Below are 23,437 nucleotides of genomic sequence, written 5' to 3'. Positions count from 1 at the left end.
TTGAGAGCGAGGGACGGGGGGGGGTTTGGCCTAACGGGCTCGGCCTGGAAGCTGGGGAACGGATCCTGCGTTAATAGAAAAGTCGCGCAACTCAGTGAAACCTCCCCGAGAAGAGAGAATTAAGAGCTGGTTCTGGAGTGAGAAAAAGTCCTTCCCCCTTCTTAATATACGGCCTGGGGATCTTCGTAGTACTGGGACCCGGGACTGCCTGGTATGCGCGCGTGTGGATGTAGTGCGCGTTACTTTCATTCGGCCTCCCCGCTAATTGTCTAACTACAGAGATTCTCCTTCAGAAGAACCCCCCATTTCACAGAGAGCGGCTTCCATTTTTGTCTGGCTTTCCCCAAAGCGCCCCTCCCCCCTCCTCCCGCGTGTCCACAAAGCGCTAATTTTCACAGGTCAAAATCGCAGGATTTCTTGCCTTTGAAAATAGCGGTTGCGTTGTAATTCGTACAGATTCCACCTTCAAAATGACTCGGTGCCTGAGGGCCGCGATTTCCCCCTCTTTTGCACTCCCCGGTTTTGTGCAAAGGGGAAACACGTTCATAAGACAATATTGTAACGCGTTCACACACACACACACCCTTATCTGAAGGTAATTCGGTGTACTGTGGAGTTCTGGATTCTCAGTTCGTTGGTTGCAATGTGGGGATTAGCAGAAATGCTGCAAACTGTCCCCCGCCTAGTCGGAGCCCTCCTGCTTGCTTGTGTCCCTCGGTTGTGAATTCCTGCTTTTTGATACAACTTTGCCTCTCCGCGCTGGAAATCAACGGGCCCTGGTTAAGCGTTTGCAGGCTGGGGAGGCAGAAAGTAGAGCAGATGAAGACTGGTTTGATGACGGGGACTGGTAATAATAAAGAAATAGACGTGGCTCGCCCCAGATTTATTTCCCCCAGACAGGGCAAAGCCCAGACCCATGACAGCCCTGGGAAATGGGAAAGTTTTCAGCCGGAGGAAAGTTTCAACGGCCCTTAATAGATCAAGGCGAGCACTAGACTGGCGTAACTTTGATGGCTTTCTAAAGTGTATTCACAATGCGAAGTCGCGCCGTGTGTACTTCTTGCCTGATCCATAAATAGGGTAGTAATAACCATGTACTTAGCTGTTTTAGTTAATATACAATACAATAGTAACCTGTACTACACAAGGCACATTTGAAATATACCCATTGGGGAGCTATGGAAATGTAACAACCAAAGCTTCTGACTCCATGAGATTCCGAGCTATGTTCAGGCTGGATCCGGATTGCTCCCGCCTCTCCATGAAATTGTCTCAGCAAATCCTACTAGGATAAAACGAGACTGTTCAAAATATTCACTAGCCCGCCGGAGCTGGGGTGGGTGGGTTTGAGAGTCCTACAGAAAAAGCAAATAGCAGGAATCTTTACCGAGCCTCTCCTGCTTCGCGCTAGTGACAGGAGTTGGGTCTAAACACGCAGTTTGCTCGCTGTGCTTAGGGCACTACTGTAAATGAAAAGTACATTTGCACAGTAAAGTCCAGGTTGATGCGCTGCAGCCTCTGTAGAGCTGTCATGGCCTTATCTTTATTGGCTTTTCCCAGTCTCTGTCCAAGTTTAAGAGAGGTCTCCTTTTATCTGAGTGAGCTTGCACTTAGAATGTTTACACAGGGCAACTTTTTGTTTTAGCATTATTACCAAGGTTAAAAACCGAGACTTCAGACGGGAGATAAGGGGGGTAATCGCGCACTGAAGGAGGCTTTGGGACTGGGAACTGGAGAGCAGCTGCCCAGATCACAGGGCAAAATAAAACCAAATTTCCAACCCAATTGAAAAACGAAGGCGAATTCCCGGGCAGAGATTGCAAATAATTTCAGGGTCACAAATCCCTGCGTGTAAATCGAATGAAATCGAAGTGTAAAGATTAAACAAATATTTTGGAAACTATCTGGGACTTAGGACTTCGAGGCAAGAAGGCACCGCGTTAACTGTAATTATGTAAATCGGTCATTGCCTTTTGTGAAGACATGGAGAGAAAATATCAAAGGATCCAACTCTTGATCCTATGGACGTGATCGGGACCAAGATTTCTAGCCTTGCAGCTGGTGGAAACCTTCCAACGAAGTCAATGTAACTGAGCGGCGACTTCTCTATTTGATTGTTGTGTCAAGGACCCGCGAAGGCTGATGACGATGCTCTTTTGCTTACAAAGTTTTTGGTCAGCAGCTAAATCGTTGCTCCTTGTACCAATCGGTCGAGGAGTTTGGACCCACCAGTTGGACACGTGGGCTATCGAGCTGTTGCCCTTGTGAACAACGTTTCAAACCAAAAGGCGAAGGGGGCAAGGAGCGGTGTTTTCCCCGGGCCGATGCTGCAATCCGTGGGCAGGGCACATCAGACAGATTTCCAGGGTGGGTTAGAGCCGGAATTCAGACCCCGCTCCGGGTAACCGAGAACCTGGGTTTAGAATCCAAAGGTTTCAAGTCACCCTCCTCTGCGCAGGGAGAGAAGCCAGCGGAGATTTCTCGCGGGGAGGCCGAGGGGGGGGGGGGGTAAATTCTGTTGATTTAGAATCCGGATGAGGAAACGGATTCACCCTCTGGGGCTCCAAATTCGGGGCAACTCAGTGGCTCTGGGGAAGGCCCGGGCATCTCGGCGCGGCGTGTCCTGGCGGGCGGGGTGTGTGTGTGTGGGGGGGGGGGGGGGCAGGGGTGTTTGCAGGCCGGAGCTAGAGGGAAGCGGTCCTGCTTAGAACATAAAAAGGCAGCGGCAGAATCGGAGCCCGGAGCGCTGCGAGGTGCGGGAGCGGGGCGCCCGCAGCGCTAGGAGGCTGCGGGGGCGGGTGTTTGTAGGACAAGGGCCCAGCGAGGATGCTGCGAACGGGACACGCCAGGTCCCCGCTACAAGTGCGAATTTCGTGCGGAGGAGGGGGGGGGGGGGCAGGGAGCCCCAGGGCCGGTCTCCCGCGAAGCCGGGCGGTGCGGGACTCGTCCCTGGGGGCTCTGCCGGGCTGCCCGCATCTGGCAACCGCTTTGCGCCCAGTGGGCCCGATCCCGCCCTCCTGGCTGGCCCGAAGCCCCGGTGTAGAGCAGGGGGAGTGAGAGGGCAGGGCCGGGGGGTGGGAGGTTGCGAGTCTCTGCTGACAGGCCTGGAAACTCCCCGGGGAGGCAGTGGGGGTGGGAGCTTCGGTTGCTGTAGGAATCGGTTCCCCGCGTGTCTACACGGAGCCCCTCGCTCTTCCCCGACGCCGGCCGGCCTCGCGCTAACCCGTGTGTCCCTGTCGAAAAGGAAATGCTCCAGGAGAAAAGCCTGTCTGAAACGGAAGAAGGGTTTCCCGCAGCCCCGGCACCTGGGCATGCAGAATCCGCCGCGGGCTCCCCGGTCCTTGGAGTGGCGGGAGTCAGCAGCACGCCGCTGAGCAGTCCGCAGGGCCAGGATCCGGAGCAGGTAGGCGCCCCGTTTACACGACGCCCCGCCGGCGCCCTGCGCTGGAACTCGCAGCCCGTCCCTGCTGCCTTTCCACTCCCTGCACCCGCCCCGAATAGCGCCCGCAGCCGTAAATTCCCGGCTCCCCCGATAGCGGCTTGCACCGGGGAGGGAGTTTTTCTGAAATTCTTTGCTGGACACCTTCCCCGCGTCCCCATCGCTCCGCGCCAGAGAAGCCGTCGAAGAAACCCCGATGGCGGGGCTCGCGAGTGTTTCCATTGTGCTCCGAGTCATTTTTGTGTGTGCTCCCCTTTTACTTTGCGAGCGCTCCCCGCCTGATCGGGTTTTCTTTGGCAGGGCGTTTGAAAGCGGCTGTCCGCCCCAGCCCCGCGGGGCTGCTTGCAATCAACATTCAAGGGCCCCAGAGCCTCGAAACCATCCCGGTTATCCGGCAACACAACATCAAAGTTCCCACCCATCGGTTTCCCTCTGGAAGGCCGTTAATGAAGCCTATATTTAGCCCAGACTTTCCTCAGAACCCTTGGGCTAGAGAACAGAACCCTAATTCTGACCCCACGGAGAATTCATGTGCCAGCTGATTGCTTTTTGGTAGCCTCACTCCACAAATGCTCCGGATTTTATCCAATAATGAAATACAATGGTGCGCCTTATGCCCAAAAGGGCTGACTGGAAATTAGCTCGCATTCAGTCATGCCTTCTGATTGGCTGGGGGTAGTTAGTGTGCTTTTTATAAAGTGTTGACAACTTTTCTGTATCAGAATTATAACCTGCCCAGAAGGTGGGGAGGGGGGAAAGGAAGCAGAGATGTAAAACTATGTCGTTTGTCTTTGCTGTTTAAGACATTTTTTTAAAAAGCCCCATATAATTATAAATACATTAAGTAATAGTAATTATGCCCCGGGCTTCTTAGCTCTGTTTTTCTTCCAATCTCTGAATGGAAGGGGTTCCAAAGGGAAAATAGGATCCTGAAAAAAAAGGTAACCATGCCATGAAATGCAGACAGTTTTAATAGGAAAAAGATAAACTTCTCAAGATGATCAGAAACTCCTTCACCCGCCCTCCTCCCCAAACGTGAGCTGAAGTACAGACATCAGGGTTGCTAAGAACTGGAAAAGTGATGCATTGAGGAGATCTTGGTAGTTCTCCTGATTTTAGCTTTCACACCCGCTGCTGCAGATTAGCAGGATTAGCAAAGACTAAGAGGATTGCCAGGAAGAAATAGGAAAACCTCTAAAGTTAAACATCAGGGTTTGATCCTGTGCCCATGCAAATCAATGGGTAAAAACTCCTATTGATTTAAATGGAGTAAGAGCAAACAATGTTGAGTTCCTGGTTCCCTCAACCTCACTATCAAATGATTTGCATGAACTCTGTTCTCATTCTCATCTGTTCCCTTTTAAGGAATGTATCCCCCCCCCCAACTCTATATTGTCCGTATATTATACATATGTACCTACAGACATATTCCAATCTTCTTATATAGGCAGCTGAATAAACACGAGTCAGGAATTCTCTCCTGAGAAATTATGCTCACTAAAAATGTGTAACTTATATATATAAAATAAGGTTTTTATCTACTGGGTCGATTCCACTCCATCTGAAATGAGTGGGAACTTGGCTACTGATTACATTCAGAGCAGGCTCACTCCCAGTATTTGTAACCAAACAGGACAAAATGTTTTCACCTCCAGGCGTTTTTGCTTTCAATTTTTCTCACTATTTACAAGGTTTGACTAACCCCTGGAGTGCATACCTACGTTATTTGTTTCTTGCATTCTGTGCCTGATCCTGCTTCCACTGAAATCAGTGGCAAAACAAAATCAAGTTCTCCAAGAAGTTAGATTGGGTTTGCTGCTGGTGTTCAGTGCAAGTTTTAGCACGTTGGACTAAATTTGTTTTGATCAGTTTTTAGGAGAAAAAGTATCTTTTAAAAATGGAAATAAAATTATTGTCAATGGGGCACTGGAATTATGTTTCAGCAACACAATGATTGTGTTTTAAAACTGTATATTCATTATTATTTTTCTGGAGGATGCGTTTATCTTTAATTGTATTAGTATCTCCTTTTACAGTTCAATACCTGGATAATTCATATTTGTAGAACACTCTAAAGATGAAAAACACTTGTTTAGTTGTAGTCCTGTAAACTTTACTTTCAAGGAGATACAGAATGGAGCAATATTGGAATAATGTAAAAGTAATCTAATAACTGATAAGACTGAATTATCCAAAGTGTTTTTATATGGGACCAATCATATGAGTGTTTGTCTTCATGGGGAGTTATTTCAGAACAGCTAACTCCTGGAAAAAGGGCATTTACAGGTGGAGTTAAAATCCCTTATTCCAAATTATCTCAGTATACTTTGGAAATTGATTCTGTATATGGAGTTAATCTGGAATAGGTAATCTGCTTTCCATTCACACTTTCCTTTAATCTGGATTAAATTTTATGTACAGATGAGCCCTGAGTATGGTTAATTGTGAGTAAGTATTTGCAGGATCAGGTCAATGAAAAAGCATGGGGCGTTTAGGAGACTAAGATCATTGATCTTGTTATAAAAATTATAATCTCTTAAATAACTAATTTGCTATGAGGCTGATGGAGTTGTGACTTAGAGGACAATCATGTCACTGTTTTTGCTCATTTTAAAACTGTCTGTTCTGAATAAGGAAAAAAAAAGTTGCTTTCCTTTCAATCTGAATGTTACGCATTCATCTCATGTATGAGTGAGTTGCTACCCAGCAATTGGCTGGCTTTTTGTCAGCTAATTTAAAATATGCCCGTACCAGGTAAACATTTTCCTACCGAACTTCACCCTTTGGTGCTGTCACTACCCTCCACCCACACAATTACCAGAACATCCTACAGCAAGTATGGGTCTGCACTGAATTTTATTTTTTGAGGACCAGTCGTTTTCTCACCTTGAACTGAACAGATGGTTAAAAGGTTGGATTTTTTGGTTTTGTTTTGTCCCATCTCTCATATTAAAAGACAGGGCTTTATACACAGTTATATGTGATAACGTTAACAACTTTGGAGCCGGTACTCTTAAAAAAACCCCACCCCATTTGGCGGCAATATCCTCGCTGCATGCAAAACATTCCGCAATTAAAATGGGTTCCGTTTGTTTCTCTCATTTTTGGCAATAGGCAGTGGAATTTTTAGGGCCTGCTCCTGCTCCCAGTGCAGCCACTATTGGGTTTTGCCTTTTTCAGCTAGTGCTTTTGTTCTGACGAGAGGGATTGTAGACTGAGACTGTTCTTCGTGAGGGTGATTTTGTTGTGTTGCGTTTGATTCTTTTTAGACAATCGAAAACATCAAAGTCTATCTCCATGAGAAGGAGCTATGGAAGAAATTTCATGAAGCCGGCACCGAAATGATAATAACCAAAGCAGGCAGGTTGGTGAAATTGCAGCTCATACGTTTAATGTATTAAATGTCACTATTTGCCTACAGCCGAGCCTTTTTGAGCACTGAGGCTCTGTCTACACAGGGAAATTATTCCAGAATACCTTATTTTGAAACCGTAATTTCCAAAATAACTATTTTGAAATAAGCTTATTCCCCAAGGAAAGCAGGAGTTGTTATTTTGAAATAACCAGCCCCTTATTTCGAGATAATGGGTTTGGGAGTGTGGACGTGCACCTTGTAATTTCAAAATAAAGGGAGTTATTTCGAAATAATTCCCCAGCGTAGACATGCCCTGAAAGACCTATTGCGAATGACGGCATTTTATGAAACCAGGCCTTGATTTCAGACCACTCCCGCGTTAGCTGGGCGCTGAATATGCTCCGAAGTGAGCATGCAATTCAGGAAAAGCCAGGGGAATGTCTCAGACAACATACTCTGCTCACCTGATGAGTCTATTTTTGTTTTAATTCTCTATGCTAACATTTCATTGGATTATTTGTGTTTTAAAGACCTTCAGGGCCATAGCGACTCCAGCCCTATACAGAGCGATTACCTCTCTGTGTAGGGCAGCAGTAATGCTCTGTGGTATACGTGTGGAAGAAATAAAACCCTCGCAAACGGAGACCTTGTTATCAAACCTTTGTGGAGGGGTGGGTAGAAGCCACCATTCTGTGTGTGTGTGGTTTGGCCAGGTGTGAGTTAGCACGGGTGTGCTGTAGAATGCCCGCCGTTCCTTGGCGTTAAGTGCAATCCACATGCCTGTCAGCTTGATTAATGCTTTATTTTAGCTACAGTCACCTTCCCAGATGAGAGAGGATTCAATCCTGGGAGTGCTGAATGCCCTCAATGCTCACTGGAGTCATTGGAAGTTGAGCAGGCCCAGCAAACTTGCAGACACACCCAAGACTTTGTAGGCTTGGGCCCAGAATCGGTTTGACCCCATGCCAGTTTGGGGCCCCATTGCGTTGCCAGAATGGAATTTTGCAGCCATGAACCCCGGTCTAGCCAAGTGTTCCGCTCAGGTGTGGGGGCCCACTGATGTCAGTGGAAAGGTTGCCCTTGGCAACTGGGGAACTGGCTCAGGTTCGTGTGAAGGCTTCCCGTAACGATGTCTTAAAAACCCGTTTAATTATCGTAGTGCCTCCCTTCTATGGCGGCCTCTGATTTAACCTGGCAGCACATTAGAGAATCCTAAAGGTGTAAAGAAAGAGTGTGAAATCACCAAGGGGAGGGGAAGCTTTCGGGTGGTAACGTTTCATCTCCAGGGCCTGATCCCATAGCTCATTAAAATCAATCGGAGGCTTTCTCTGGACTTCAGTGGGTTCTCGATCGGGTCCATGGTTCTCTAGGGCTAAATCTGGCTGAAAACACGGCTACAGTGTAATCTGTGCCCAGGATCTGCAGTGCGATATTGCTCAGCTCTCAACCGGTACGGAAAAATTCAATGCACGTCTCCTGCTAGGCAGCCTTTCTGCATTATTGCTCTTGGCGCATTTAAAGGCTTGTCCGCTCCTCCCGCATACCCTCCTCTCCCACAAAAGTGCCGCTCCACTTCTGTTGGCCCTGGGAGCAAAATGCACTACGCTCTTGCTCTGGAATAACGGACCCTACCCCACCAGGGAGACAAAGTGAAGCTATTTGTAAATCACTCTATAAAGAAGCTGACGCCTACGTACCTATGTCAGTGATATGACCCAGGCCTGCAGTGCTTATGTCGGTAAGATGCCCGTGGAATGATAACTTGCTGTCAAAAGGCCAGGGTCCAGATCTTGAAGCCTTTATTCACATCCATAAAACAATTAATTTCAGTGGGGTTGCTACTTCTGTTAGAAACAGCCCAAGGATCAGGACAGCAAATTCTGGGCTTTTAGCTGAGTGAGAGAAACGTTTTTCTACCCAATTCTAGAAACTAACCATCCCAAAAGGGCCTGTTATCTCTGTGTCCGTCTTAACTGAGATTGCTGAAACAAATCCGTATGTCAGGACCCAGTCCTGCATTCTTTGGGGCCTTACAACAGCCAGTAAAATCACGTTCGTGCTTGGAAGCTACTCTGGGGACAGAGTGGCTCTGGTAATTGTCCCTGAGATGTGGAGGTTTTCACTTCTAGAAAAATGGCCCAAATTCTCTGCGGGTGAAAAATTCAGTGTGGCTCTGTCAGAGTCAATGGGGCACTGCCAATTTATGCCAGCCGAGAATTTGGCCCTCCACCTGAAACAGGGCCGACGTCAGCAGTGACTGATGATTCATAAACAATATGAATGAAGTGGGTGGTTTCACGGCTGTTCTGCGTGGACAGGTGCGATCAGCTTCAGCCCAAATGCACCAAGAGCAACCTTAGTGCAGTCTTGAAAATCTCAGCAGTGAGGCCAACGGCTGACTTCTGTCTAATCCACTGAAGTATAATGCACCGATTGATCCATGTGCCGAATGAGGCAGATTAGCAGGGAGGTAGGGAAGGGGTGGACGGGCTGTGTGTGAGAACTTCCTCTACCAGCGTTTGTGCCTGTTCTGTACCGAGAGTGGATGTCAGTCTTAGCTAGGCCTGTTACTCCAAGCATTCTCGCTCGTGCGGGAAAAAAAAGGTCAATAAAATAACTCACCTTACAACAACTAAACAGCAAACTTAAACCACAGGAAGACACATCTGATTCAATTGCACAGTTCACCACTGACCAGTGTGCAAAAGCTTCTAAAAACTGAACAGTTCAGCAGCGCAGGAGTTCAATTCTTTGGTTCAATTCTTACTAAAATCTTAATTCTTCCAAGCCATGTAAATACGTAGGAATCCTAGACCCAGCCACTCTCAGGGACCCGATTTTAAAAAGATGATACAGACGCTGATGCTTAAAGGAGGTTTGTCACAGGTGCTCATTCTGTGTCTGAAAAGAAAAATAGGCCCAGTTGTTTGTAGGCACAAATTACAATCCAGATCCTGCCTCAGACTCTGTGTGCATGAGCAACTGAGAGGAGGCCGGGTTCTAACTAGGCACAGGAAAGCACCCATGTGCACTCACCCGAAGGATCGGGTCACTTACATGTCTAATTACTTGATTTCAAAAGAAAAAAAAAAGGAGTCTGTCTGTTTTTTAAATAGAAAATGTAACTTTAATGGGCAAAGGAGGGTAAAATGTAAGCTCAATTGAGGCATGTCTACACTGGGAAGTTATTTCAAAATCAGTCCCCTTATTTCGAAATAACAAGGTGAGCATCCACATGACCACACCTGTTATTTCAAAATAGTGGGCTTGTTATTTCCAAATAATAACTCCTGCTTGTGAAGTGGAATAAGTTTATTTCAAAATAGTTATTTCGGGAGTTATTAGTTTGAAATAACGTATTTCAAAATAACTTGGAGATCTAGCTCTACGATGATCTCTAGTTATAAGCCAGATAACTCAAGAGGAGTGTGTTTATTTCATTTGTTGTCAATCTGTGTAACTCCACAGACCAAGTCAACTATAAATTACCAGGAATTTAGGACTGAAAATTACTTCGGGGGATTATTACTCCCTCTCAGGGCTGATCTGTAGGAGACCACAGCAAGCTCAAGTACTGAAATAGGAAGGATGTTGTTGCCAAGAAAGCTTGATTTATAAAGTGGAAACATCTTTAAAATGCACTCACTATCTTTTTAATGTTTGACTCTTTCCTTGTGGGAGGGGGGCAAAAGGGAGATTATTTTATATTAAAAGGATCATCAAAAGATAAAAAGTTTGTTAGCAAAGTTCCCTGAACTTTACGGAAAACCATTTGCCTCCTTCGTATATAAAATACCACAACTTTTTGTGGCCCGTTTGCAGTGCTGGGCACAGATCCGTCCCTTTGTCATGTCTTTTCCTTAAAAAATGTTTTGAAAAAGTTTGTTCTTCTACTTAATTTCTGTTGCATTCCTTGCTGTAAAGGAACCATTAAACATAACAATTAAGAAACCAGCCCTGCGTTCCTTGAACAGTTGCAGTTCCCAGGTGTTTTGAGGAGTACACAAATGCAGGATTAGGCCTAAAGACATGACAGAAAATTAAAGTTAAATTCAGTGTCCTTTTTTAGTGCAAAAAATTTCAAGATTTGCATTTTATTCCATGTAAAATTAATACGTTTGACTGCAGAGCAGAAGAAATGATGCCTCTATACAGGCAAAACCCCTCCCAATTTTAGTGGCTGTCATAATAGTTCAGATCCTAGAAAGAGGACCCCTAAGTGGCAGTCTATGCTTCCACAGAGAGCCGGAGAGGTGAGAGGGGACGTGCTGCCGATCTGCCAATGTGATTCTTTCAGCAGCATTATGGCCATTAGGTGTATTGTGTGTGAAACATTATGAGCCAGAATTTCAACTTTAAATGCTAGCTTTCCATGTTCGCACATACAGATATATTTTTTCAGAGGGATAAAAACACATTTCCTGACAAAAAGATAATCCCCAAACATAGTTGCCTTGAAAGTAAAGGTGGAGGCATGTTCCTCCTCCTTGTATATACATGCACCCGGGTATGTAGCACCTTATGTACGTTTCTGAAATATGCTCCAGATTAATAGACTCTTAAGGCACTTACCCGCACTTCTTTTGTATTTAAGGCATGGAAGAGTCACAAACTGAATATGATGGAACAATGTATACCAAGAACAAACTATACAACTTCATTAGAAGTTTTTTTTTTTCTATTCTGTCCCCATGCACTGTCCTGAATTAGGCAAGTCTCCTAGTTGTAGCTATATCTTTGCTGCTAAAATCAGTCTCTGGCACAATTCTTCAGTGGGCTTGATCCTCCAAACCCTCATTTGTTTGAGGATAGTCTTTACACACATGACTAGTGCCATTGGCTTCAGGGTTACTTCTTTCCTTTCATCCTTTTCCAGATCTCTCTGTTCTCTGATTTTAGGATTTTTTTTTATCCCAATCTTTACGGTCCCTACCCAGCACCATTCCATGACATAAGCGAAGGCACACAATCATGCCATTGGCAGTGTTGAGACAATTTTCTGGCTAATCATCAGGCACTGCCAATCCACAAGGCATCTAACCCCTTAAATGTCAATTTCTCTACAGTAGAAACATTCAAATCAAGAAGATAGTTGGTTTGTAGCCCTAAGGTGGGGTTCAGGGCACAACACAATGTAAAGGGATACAGAGCCAGCCTCGATCTTTGCCGTAACATCTCTTAAAACCTGCATGTGGAATGATGTACAGTGTTTTAGGCTTCTCCTACGAATCTTCTTACAACTAACTGCACAGAACAACTTTCACCCTAGTGAACGTGGAGAATTTGCAACTGACGGTGTGAGTTTTAGATTTTTGGTTTAAGAGGAGCTTATTTCAGTATAGCTTAAACATATTTAAAATTGACCTACGGTAAACTGAAATACCCCTACTTAAGATCATAAGGGTTTGCACTGGTTCAACTAAATTGGTTTAAATTTGCACCTTAGGCCATATTTCCACTAAACATAAGATCGACCCTGCCGCAATCGATCTTCTAGAGTTCAATTTAGCGAATCTAGTAAAGTCTCAAAGGGTTCACCGTGTTAGTCTGTAACTGAAAAAAATTAAAAAACAAGAAATGCAGCACCATGTGCCCACGAAAGCTCACGATACCATCTACATTTTTTGTTAGTCTCTAAGGATGCGTCTACACAGCAGGGCTTAACTAAAAATAAGCTACACAGATTGAGCTACGTATATAAATATAGCTTATTTAAAAATTGGGAGCATCTACACAGCACTTATTTGGAAATAGCGCACTCTTCCTCCAACTTCCCTTACTCCTCGTACAATGAGGGTTACAGGAGTTGGAATAAGACGGCCTCCAACTTGACAGTATTTTGACATTATTTCGAAAAAACTGCCGGCTGTGTAGACATGGACTAAGTTATTTCAAAATAACGTTAGTTATTTCGAAATAATGTTGCTGTGTAGACGTACCCTAAGGTGCTGCAGGACCATTTGTTGTTTTTTACAGTCTTTTTAGTAAAGACTCACTAAATCAAACTCAGAGGGCGTTCCTGCCGGTAGCCGGTATTCCTGCTTCTTCAAGGAGTAAGGGAAACTGAGGGGAGCGTTTGCTCCCAATGGCCTCCTGTTATGGAGACGGCAGGAAACCTTGAAACTAGGTCCATCAATGCCAACTATGTAATTAAGCTGGAGCTGCGTATCTTGCGTCGACATTCCCTTTCACTGTAGTCCCGGCCTTGGATTCAGCTGGTGATTCTTGTCTTTTACAAAACAAGCTCTTCCGGGTAAGATTTTCAGCTAGGAGCTAGGGGTACCTACTTCCCATTTAAATGAAAGGGGACTCCAGAGTTTTAAGTTTAAAAAAACCAAACCAGATCAGGTAGGGAATGGGAACGCTCCATTTAGAACTTGGAAATAAATGAGTCATTCAAAGAATGTTTGACCTACCGGGCCCTACATTCAAGATTCCGCAATCGCTCTTTGTGAGCAAACTCCTGCTCCCAGTGCAATCAGTGGGAACGAAAGTCGGATCCAGTCACTTTTGGCTCTGTTGCTAGAGATGTCAACAACTCCAGCAGGGAACATGCAGTTTCTTGTACTTGGAACAAGTCAGGGAAGTGAAGGACAATATATTTTTTTCAAGTCTCCCGTTATTTTCTGTCCACAATTAAGAGTTAAATGGGTTTCCAAAGGGTTTTCTGTTCGCTTTTAGATAACTCTCATGCAAATAATCCCTGGCAAAGCAGGTCTCCTGCACTTGGACTTCTTGTTTGCCCTTCCCTTGAAGGGCATAGCAGCTATTGATCCTTTTATGCTAGACTCACAAGGATCCAGTCCACACTGAGGAACTAAATCAGATGCCGTAAGTATTCAGAGGAGTCAGCATTATGAGCCACATCCATTCTTCCTCCTAATGACTCCTACAGAGGGAGTAACAATTAATGGAGTTCTACCAAGGCTAAAGTTGGCTTTCTTTAGAAGAACCATTGATATCATTCTGAAACGGCACAGAGTTGTTAATGGCCATCATTCTTGTGCAATTTCTTTATGAGTTACCTTTGTACTTTGCTATTTCTGCTTCAGTAAACTTAATCTAATTTTAGCTCATCTAGCCTCTGTTACGGTTTGGGCCTTTATCAAGGAATGCTCTTAAGTTTTTAAGCTTTCTTGGGGGCGGTAATGAAACTGGAGGTAAAGCATCTTATGGAAAGAAGTTTGTCTAGGTTTTCATTTGCTATGGGGTAAGAGGAGGAAATGATACTAGATCATTAAAGCCACGGCATGGTTAAGCAAGCTCTCCAGTGTGTGAGAAAACGTTTTATTTAAAACTTAGATGAGTTTGCCAGAAAAAATTTAAATATAACTTCCCGTTGCCAAACTAGAAAAATTCCCTAACTGTCTGACCCCCTCCTCGTTGGGGCATGGTCCTGCCACCAGATAAATCTCTCCTATCTGTCCGTAGACTGTGAGTTCAATGTTGCTTGTGTTAGTGACAGTGAATTTGGGGCTGAAAAATGAACTACTGATGAGAACTCCTGTTGAACCTGTATTGTTTGTTATTCTGAAGCAAGGATCTGGCATGGGCTAATCCAGCACTTCAAAGCTAACTGCTCTTGCTTTGTATACAGAGCGTCATAGCGGAGTGGCGTGGGTGATAAGAGAAATAAGGGACTGCAGGGTTAGGATTCACTGGGAAAATGGGACCCCGTTGAAGAACTCTTTGATCTCTTTAAAGTATTTTCTGAAAGGAGGAATCTATCAGAAAGGAAATGCCATTTAAAAAAAGGATTAAAGGAACAGTGGACATGACCAAATTTGTATTGGTTTACCCCTGAAAAACATTTTTGCTTTATGTTGATATGGGAAATAGTGTCACAAAGGGGAAAAACAGAAGACTAAGGAATTGAAAGAACTGGATTCTTGAATTATCTATGCACCATTTGTCTGTCTTCCGGGTGAGAAAATATACATTTTTCCCAAATGCCTACGTCCTGCTTTTCAAAAGGCATTTGGGGCCAGATTGGGAATTAGGTGCTCACCCTGCTTTTGAAGACCCCACTAGGTCCCCATTAGGTCTATATCTGGCACTTTAGGCACCTAAATCTTAGTGAGAGTTCTTTAGGAAAATGGCACTTAGGCACCTAAATCACTTAAGTGCTTTGAACATTTTATCCAAATGCAAAGACTGATTTACATGTTTAACGGCAACTGAGACGTCTTGTGAACCAGTTTATAGTGTTGGTAGGGCCTAATCCAAATCCCAGTGGAGTCAGGGGTGGAAGACTCCCTTTAACTTCAGCAGGTTTTGGTTCAGGCCCTTGGTGAACAAATTAGTTTCTTCCTAAACTGCAAAGAAAAATTAGGTGCTACCAGCATATCACACTGTCAAAGGTTAGATTTCACCTGCAGGATTAAAGCCTCTTGCTTCCATTCCGTCTTCTCAGAGAAAGAGAGCAGTTCCAACACACCCTAATCGCACTACAACTCCCTGGTCATCGTACCGCCACAAGAAGTTCAGAAAAGGACATCTTTGCTCAAAGTAGGCAAGCGCTTCACTGAAGTGACACACCCTGTCCTGGACAGGAAGGTTAGATCAAGCCTCTTCCTGGGTAACAAGATCATTAAGACTAAAGGGATGTATAGAAACCACTTCAGGATCCAGTCTAGACCAAACCATGATGTGAAGTCGCTGGCAGAGAGACACATCCAACTTCTTGGCAGGTCACATCAGTGTTTCCAAACTACTAGGGTCTGTCTAGACTACAGGCTTTTGTCGACAGAGGCTTTGTTGACAGATACTGTTGACAAAGCTTCTGTCAACAAAGAACGTCTAGACTACATCCAATTCTGTCGACAAAGCAAGCCGCTTTGTCGACATGAGAGTGTAGATGCAAAGGACAGTGTAGATAGAAGGCATTAGCCTTCTATCGACAGAACTTTGTCGACAAAAGGCGTTATTCCTTGGAGAATGAGGTTTACCGCCGTTGACAAAACTGCCGAGTTCTGTCGATGTTATGTCGACAGAAGTCAGCGGTAGTGTAGACGCAGGTATAGTGTTGTTGACAAAAGTCCACTTTTGTCGACAAAACCCTATAGTCTAGACACACCCCTACTGGTTGAACCTCTCTAGTCCGGCACTCTCTGGTCCAGCAACATCTATCGCCCGGCATGATTTTAGTGAGCCAAATGTCCATTTCTCATGGGTGTGGCCAAGTAGCCTGTGGTCCCATAAAGTTTGTTTACAGCCACCAGTCCTGGCTCTCAATGTTCTGTGTTGTTATTTAGCTCTAATTTACCCCTACATGTCTCCTAAGTGTTTGTAATGCTGCTAGACAATATTGACCTCCTGTAGTCCAGCAAATTTGCTGGTTCAGTCAGGGCAGGTCCCAAGAGTGCTGGACTGGACAGGTTCTACCTGTTGTTCCTGTACCAGTACTGTGGCATGCAAGGTTCCTTTTTCCTACTTGCCAATAAGATACTATTGGCTCCTAGGACACTCAACTAACTGTCCATCTCCCATTTTAGCGTACATGCTCGCCAATCCCCAAAAGGAGCTTGCATGACCCAAACCTACATCTTCCAAACATCTTCCCTTCCTATTGGGATAGGGAACACACAGCAGAATAGATGCTGGGGTGATGGGTTGGTACCACCAAACTTTTAAACTAGTACAGCTGCCTTAAAGGCTGAGAAGTCCTGCCTTAGAGGAATGGCTCTCTCGCTCTCTCATTCTGCTGCATAACCAACCCACCACACAATTAAAGGCCAATTAAACTTTGTCTGAACATCAGAAGTTCTGGCTCCACGTCAGGAACGGCTGCATGGTAAAAGGGCTCGGACTGTAAAAAGAATAAATAAATAAACAAAGGACGCTTATTCTAACAGCTCATTTTAAAACAATTTGTGAATATCATGTCGAGATAAAACGTGCATAGCACAAACTGAGCTAAGCAAAGGCTGTTTCATTATCGGAGCCCATAATTCACTCGCACGTCAACTCTAAAGCTTGCGAGGGCTACAGAATTGTGCCGTTTGCTTATTTTTCTTGCTCTTGCTGTTTTTGTTACATTTCATCTGTACAGCCCCACCGAGAAGAGTTTAACTGGGGCTGTGCCATTGCCCTGCCAAACTTTTCTGGGGGGTCCTGCACTGACCCCCCAGCTCCTAAAAGCAATGCACGCCACGTTTTTGCTGTCCATGGGTCTCCCCAAAGAGCATGGCAATTCAGATAAAAACGGACAGCATTTTAACATAAGGTGCTAGACCGTGCCAGAGAGCCGGAACTTTGGACAACTCAGCTTTTTTTATCTTCCTCCGTTGTGGGAACATAAAGGCAACTTTAATTCTTCACTACTAAACTCTAATGAGAGCTATGGTCCTTACCGTACAGGAGTTTCTGCGCATCTGCTGATGCTGCAAAATCTGGGGAGGAAAATAAGAATGTGTCTGAAAAATCCATTCATAGACCAGGAGCCGTTTTTGGAGGGACGGAGGGGAACAACAATCAATGTGGTACCAAAAGACTGGACTTCCCCTTCTCAATTGGTTGGGGTGAGAATGCACTTGAGACTTATCGGGTGTGAACATTCCCTAGGTCTGGAGTTGCAGGCATCTGGGATTTTATTCCACCTGCTGCAGAGAAGTTGGGAGCTCTTTATAGCTTGAGCTGAAGCGCCAGCGGCTGTCATAGATTCCCGTCCTCTGTGGATCCCAAAGATGGGGAGATGCTTGGCAAACACCGACCACCTCTTGTGGGTTTTTCTTTAAAAAAAAAAAAGTATAAAGGAGAACAAATCAGTCCAAGAAATGCATGACTCCTAGAGCACGAGGCCTTGCTGGAGGGACTGGCTTTCTCTGCTGTTCTGCCCACTGGATAGGAGGGGAGGCAGCGTGGAAAGGGAGCCGAGCTAAGAAAAAATACCAGATCCAGGAGAGAGGCGGAACCCATCCCTAGAGCGCTAGAGGGATGGAAGGATCATCTACTGCATTCCCATAGCCCCACCGCTGGCTGCCCAGAGGAGGGTTAGACTCTGTGACCCCACCACGGCAGACAGGGAGTACATGGCTAGGCCGGATGCTGCTTCAAGCAGCACTAACTGATCCCTGACACGTCTTCGTTGCTGGCCGCACCTTGTTGCCTATGTGACTATTGAGCAGAGGGGCATTCAGGAGACAAGGGAGAGCCGAGTTCGAAGGGACTCTGGCCCCAGCCCTCATCCCGGAGGGCAGTAACTGAGGTATTCCCGCAACGGCTTGACTCACGCGACGCGAATGAGTCTCTCCAGGCCTTGTTTTGCAACAGCCGTTCAGTAGCTGGTGTCTGCTTCCCTTCCTTACCCAGCTCAGGTCTGGTGATTCAGTCTCTCGTATTCAGGGCCAAGTGCAGTGGAACGGTAGGGATTTGGGAGGTGCCAGAACACGGTGCAAGCCAGGGCAGCTGGAAAGCTTCTGATGCGACAGTTTTCGCCGTGTAGACATTTGCTTCGTCGCAGCAGCGAAAGGCCACACGCTGTCCTCCCACACTGGCGAAGAAGGCGCTTGGGCTCTGGAAGTCTGGGGGCCAGATGCGCGACACGACGCAGGACGCCTCCTGTTTTGGATGCGATGGGAGGCAGCTCCGCAGATGCTTCTGTTACTGGGGCAATGATACCTGCCAAGGTGTTAACCCTGATAAAGTAATGCCCTCGCCCTGGGAGTGCAGTGCCCTCGCCCTGGGAGTGCAGTGCCCTCGCCCTGGGAGTGCAGTGCTCTCGCCCTGGGAGTGCAGAGCCCTCGCCCTGGGAGTGCAGTGCCCTCGCCCTGGGAGTGCAGTGCCCTCGCCCTGGGAGTGCAGTGCCCTCGCCCTGGGAGTGCAGTGCTCTCGCCCTGGGAGTGCAGAGCCCTCGCCCTGGGAGTGCAGTGCCCTCGCCCTGGGAGTGCAGTGCCCTCGCCCTGGGAGTGCAGTGCCCTCGCCCTGGGAGTGCAGTGTCCTCGCCCTGGGAGTGCAGTGCCCTCTCCCTGGGAGTGCAGTGCCCTCGCCCTGGGAGTGCAGTGCCCTCGCCCTGGGAATGCAGTGCCCTCGCCCTGGGAGTGCAGTGCCCTCGCCCTGGGAGTGCAGTGCCCTTGCCCTGGGAGTGCAGAGCCCTCGCCCTGGGAGTGCAGTGCCCTCGCCCTGGGAGTGCAGTGCTCTCGCCCTGGGAGTGCAGAGCCCTCGCCCTGGGAGTGCAGTGCCCTCGCCCTGGGAGTGCAGTGCCCTCTCCCTGGGAGTGCAGTGCCCTCGCCCTGGGAGTGCAGTGCCCTCGCCCTGGGAATGCAGTGCCCTCGCCCTGGGAGTGCAGTGCCCTCGCCCTGGGAGTGCAGTGCCCTCGCCCTGGGAGTGCAGTGCCCTTGCCCTGGGAGTGCAGAGCCCTCGCCCTGGGAGTGCAGTGCCCTCGCCCTGGGAGTGCAGTGCCCTAGCTTTGGGAGTGCAGTGCCCTCGCCCTGGGAGTGCAGAGCCCTAGCTTTGGGAGTGCAGTGTCCTAGCTTTGGGAATTCAGTGCCCTCGCCCTGGGAGTGCAGTGCCCTTGCCCTTGGAGTGCAGTGTCCTAGCTTTGGGAGTGCAGTGCCCTCGCCCTGGGAGTGCAGAGCCCTCGCCCTGGGAGTGCAGAGCCCTAGCTTTGGGAGTGCAGTGTCCTAGCTTTGGGAGTGCAGTGCCCTCGCCCTGGGAGTGCAGTGCCCTCGCCCTGGGAGTGCAGTGCCCTCGCCCTGGGAGTGCAGTGCCCTCGCCCTGGGAGTGCGGTGCCCTAGCTTTGGGAGTGCAGTGCCCTCGCCCTGGGAGTGCAGTGCCCTAGCTTTGGGAATTCAGTGCCCTCGCCCTGGGAGTGCAGTGCCCTTGCCCTTGGAGTGCAGTGTCCTAGCTTTGGGAGTGCAGTGTCCTAGCTTTGGGAGTGCAGTGCCCTCTCCCTGGGAGTGCAGAGCCCTCGCCCTGGGAGTGCAGTGCCCTCGCCCTGGGAGTGCAGTGCCCTCTCCCTGGGAGTGCAGTGCCCTCGCCCTGGGAATGCAGTGCCCTCGCCCTGGGAGTGCAGTGCCCTCACCCTGGGAGTGCAGTGCCCTCACCCTGGGAGTGCAGAGCCCTCGCCCTGGGAGTGCAGTGCCCTCGCCCTGGGAGTGCAGTGCCCTCGCCCTGGGAGTGCAGAGCCCTAGCTTTGGGAGTGCAGTGTCCTAGCTTTGGGAATTCAGTGCCCTCGCCCTGGGAGTTCAGTGCCCTTGCCCTTGGAGTGCAGTGTCCTAGCTTTGGGAGTGCAGAGCCCTCGCCCTGGGAGTGCAGTGCCCTCGCCCTGGGAGTGCAGTGCTCCGGTATCTCCCTTTTAACAGGGCACCTCGTCAAGGAAGCACTAGTGTAAAAGACAAACAAAACAGTAATTAGCCTTGTGCAGAACAGGCAGCTCAGCACTGGCTAACAGGTATTTGCGTTGCTCTTCCTTAGCTGTAATGGGCTTGATGTTGGGAATTTCTGCATTTTGTTTCTTTGGTGATCCTCCCCCTCCCGGTTGCTCCCCAGCTGCAGATTTTTCTTACTGAGCCAAACTCATCAGGTTTTGACAGGTGCAATCTAGTTGGTCTGTTCCCAAGACTCTGAGGATGGGGACTATGTTGCATTAATCCCGCATCTGATATGGATTCACTTTGTGGCTTCAGGCAAATTATAAAAAGCCGGTTTTATACAGTGTTGTAAATTCACGCAGCACTTCATCGCCCTCTTGCTCAGGTCCCCAATCTAGCAGCTGCTTGCGGCAGGAGCCATCTTTTTGGTCTGTGTTTGTACCGCACCTTGCACCATGAGTTCCTGGCCCGCAACCAGGGCACCAAAGTGCTACTGTAATAAGCGGGGCTAAAACTATTTTTCCCTGCCTTCTTCAAAGCCCGTGTTCCCAAGAATTAATGGCTGCATCGCATCTGCAGGCTTTGCTGGGGAACGTTCCCAGCGAAGCCAAGGGTCCTGCGTATGCATTGCCACGTTGGACGCCTCTCTGTAAATGGTTTTCGAGCAATGAAGTGTGTGCAAAGGGCACTGTGGTTGAGGAGGCCACTCTGGAGTAAAATAATCTGCATCTGTTTCCCGCTCTCAAACCAAATCAAGCCTGAGCCTTTTTTAGCAGTTGGAAAACGTGTGATGAGAGTGAGAGACCATGTGGCATGTGCACCTTTGAAGCAGCTCCTGGTTTTGGACGGGCCAGGAGATGATGGTACTGTAGCGAGGTATTCCTCACGGAGTGGGACGCGGTGGGATCTGCCAACTCTCAGCATTTGCTTCCAGGAAAGCACCGCGTCTTGGTTTTTAATGGTGGCCCTGCATGAACGTTTCATCCTTTGCAGCATGATTAGGGGGCTGCACTTTGGCATCCAAAAATATGCAACTAACATGCTGTCCAGAGACGTGTCTCTTTTATTTGCTTAATGAAAACGTATTGCTCAGCCCCTTGGCCAAGTCCAGCATCGCGGTGCAATTTGATACAACCATGGGTTGTGTGTGTCTGGTGAGGATGTACTGCAAATTGGGGCGCTGGGCCCCACAATGCAATAGGTGTCTTGAGTCACCAATTAAAGAGAGTCGATATTAGTACCCAACAAAATGGAGTACCAAAAAAAGACTCGCTCGAGACAGCCTGACCTGCTACAGCTCAACGGAGCTACTCACAGTCAAAAGCTCAGTGTTCAGCCGTAACTGTTTGTAGGATCGAGCCCTTAGCCAAATCTCGCTGGTCAGAAGTTCTCCCGAGGACAGGCTTTGCATGCACGTTGGATGCTCACGAGACATCACCTCATAGCAGATGTGCTTCCCTTTGCTCTCTCTCAGATTGACCAGCCAGATAAGAGCCTGAGGATAATGGCACAGCACTAATATCGACTCTCTTTAATTGGTGACTCAAGACACCTATTGCATTGTGGGGCCCAGCGCCCCAATTTGCAGTACATCCTCACCAGACACACACAACCCATGGTTGTATCAAATTGCACCGCGATGCTGGACTTGGCCAAGGGGCTGAGCAATACGTTTTCATTAAGCAAATAAAAGAGACACGTCTCTGGACAGCATGTGAGTTGCATATTTTTGGATGCCAAAGTGCAGCCCCCTAATCATGCTGCAAAGGATGAAACGTTCATGCAGGGCCACCATTAAAAACCAAGACGCGGTGCTTTCCTGGAAGCAAATGCTGAGAGTTGGCAGATCCCACCGCGTCCCACTCCGTTGACTTGCTAAATGTAATACTACCACTGCTCGATGCTGAAGGGGTTGCAAGTTAAGCAACACCTTCAATCAGATGTGCGTTCCCATTTGTTATCCTGAAAGAATTTCAGCTGTGTATATTATAGTATTACTTTGCCTCGTTGTATTTATTTTAGAGGGCTACACTAAAGAACATTATAAACCGAGGCATGTCTATACTATATGAACTCCATATGCCAAAGCTTAATTTTAAATGCCATTAAAAAAGCACTTAACATTTACAGTAGATCAGTCTGGCTACTTTAGCAGCTTGGATGTAGGGCAGGATGTGAAATGATTGGGGGGAAAAAGACCTTCAGAAGCTACAGATTATTTAAAAAAAAATCCCACCCCATCTTCTACAGATTCTTTTACTGGGTCATCGCAATAAGTATTCAAAATCCTATTGCTCTAATTTCTTCTTGAAAGGCTAATTTTTTCTTTCATTTCATTTTTAAGTGTAATTTTAAGACCTATTTAAAAAAAAAGTCTTGGCATTCGGCTTGGCTTCCGTGTGTAAGGTTTTTTCAAAAGTGTGAATTGGGCTGTGTATCCGCAACCTGAAATGTCCGATTATTTATTTATACAGGTGCTTACCTGTGTGGGGGCAAGGTTAAGCGGAGTGCATGGTTTATGAATGAAAATCAAATATGGACATTGGTAAACCACCCCCGTTGAGTCCCAGCTAACTCCAGAATAAATATCTGAAATTTATGCAGGTTGTTAAAAGAGTCAATTGAAATGAATCCTAACAGGGCCCATTTTGTTGCCTTTTCCCTGAGCGGTTACAAAATGGTGGCATAGACAACGGCTACCATCCATCTCACAGGCCGAGATTGTTCGGCTGTCCCTAGCACTCACCACTTTCTTTAGCCTCAAATACAACGATCCCTTTTATTGGCTGGAAGAAACGTGCTCATTAAAAAGAGAAAGGAGTTTAAACTACTGGCTCTATTCAATGGTGGGGGAAGGGCTCTTTCTGCCGGGCCAAGCTATTAATCTGAACGGAACTCGCATTTACAGTGGTAGGTGTTTTGACAGAGTAATGACGTCCCGATTTGGCCCACTGTTGCTAAAGATGATAACGCTTCACGATATAGATATTTTCATCCACTCTCCCTGTTTTGTTTTGTTTTGTGGTCTTTGCTAACGCGGATGTTGATGGATTAGATTGTTGTGTCTTACTTAAAGACCTCGGTGATGAGCTCGTTTGCACAAAGACTTTATTTTTATTGGGGGAGAAGTGTCTTGGTGATATGAAGTCAACAGAAAAGTTACTCAGAAGTCCTGGTCCAAACCTTTATTGCTTACTTGGTATTTAGTCCCATGGCTCAGAGCTGCCCACACCAGCCAGGGCTGCATGCTCTGACACTGTGATTGTGATGAATCTGTGATGAATCTGTCACATCTAGCTGTTGTTTGTTTTCAAACTGTAAGTGCTGCACCGT

The 23,437-nt window shown here is 47.1% G+C and overlaps 1 protein-coding gene across 10 annotated transcripts in view; it reads left to right on the top strand.

Moving 5' to 3' along the window:
- The window catches only part of TBX4 (T-box transcription factor 4), a 148,356-nt gene that overhangs the window by 78,842 nt on the left and 46,077 nt on the right, over positions 1-23,437 (top strand). For 8 of the 10 annotated variants that reach the window (XM_075904729.1, XM_075904730.1, XM_075904736.1 and 5 more), the window contains 2 exons: positions 3,245-3,403; positions 6,709-6,803. In XM_075904729.1, coding sequence (XP_075760844.1) covers positions 3,245-3,403; positions 6,709-6,803 — 254 coding nt within the window. Of the gene's footprint in view, positions 1-23; positions 2,368-2,811; positions 2,863-3,244; positions 3,404-6,708; positions 6,804-23,437 lie in introns of those variants that run through there. The other 2 variants (XM_075904735.1, XM_075904728.1) reach the window with 2 other exon arrangements.

Source organism: Pelodiscus sinensis, chromosome 21, assembly GCF_049634645.1.
Source record: "Pelodiscus sinensis isolate JC-2024 chromosome 21, ASM4963464v1, whole genome shotgun sequence".
NCBI lineage: Eukaryota > Metazoa > Chordata > Testudines > Trionychidae > Pelodiscus > Pelodiscus sinensis.
The sequence above is the reverse complement of the archived record's forward strand: the minus strand, read 5'-3'. Positions and strand labels throughout refer to the sequence as shown.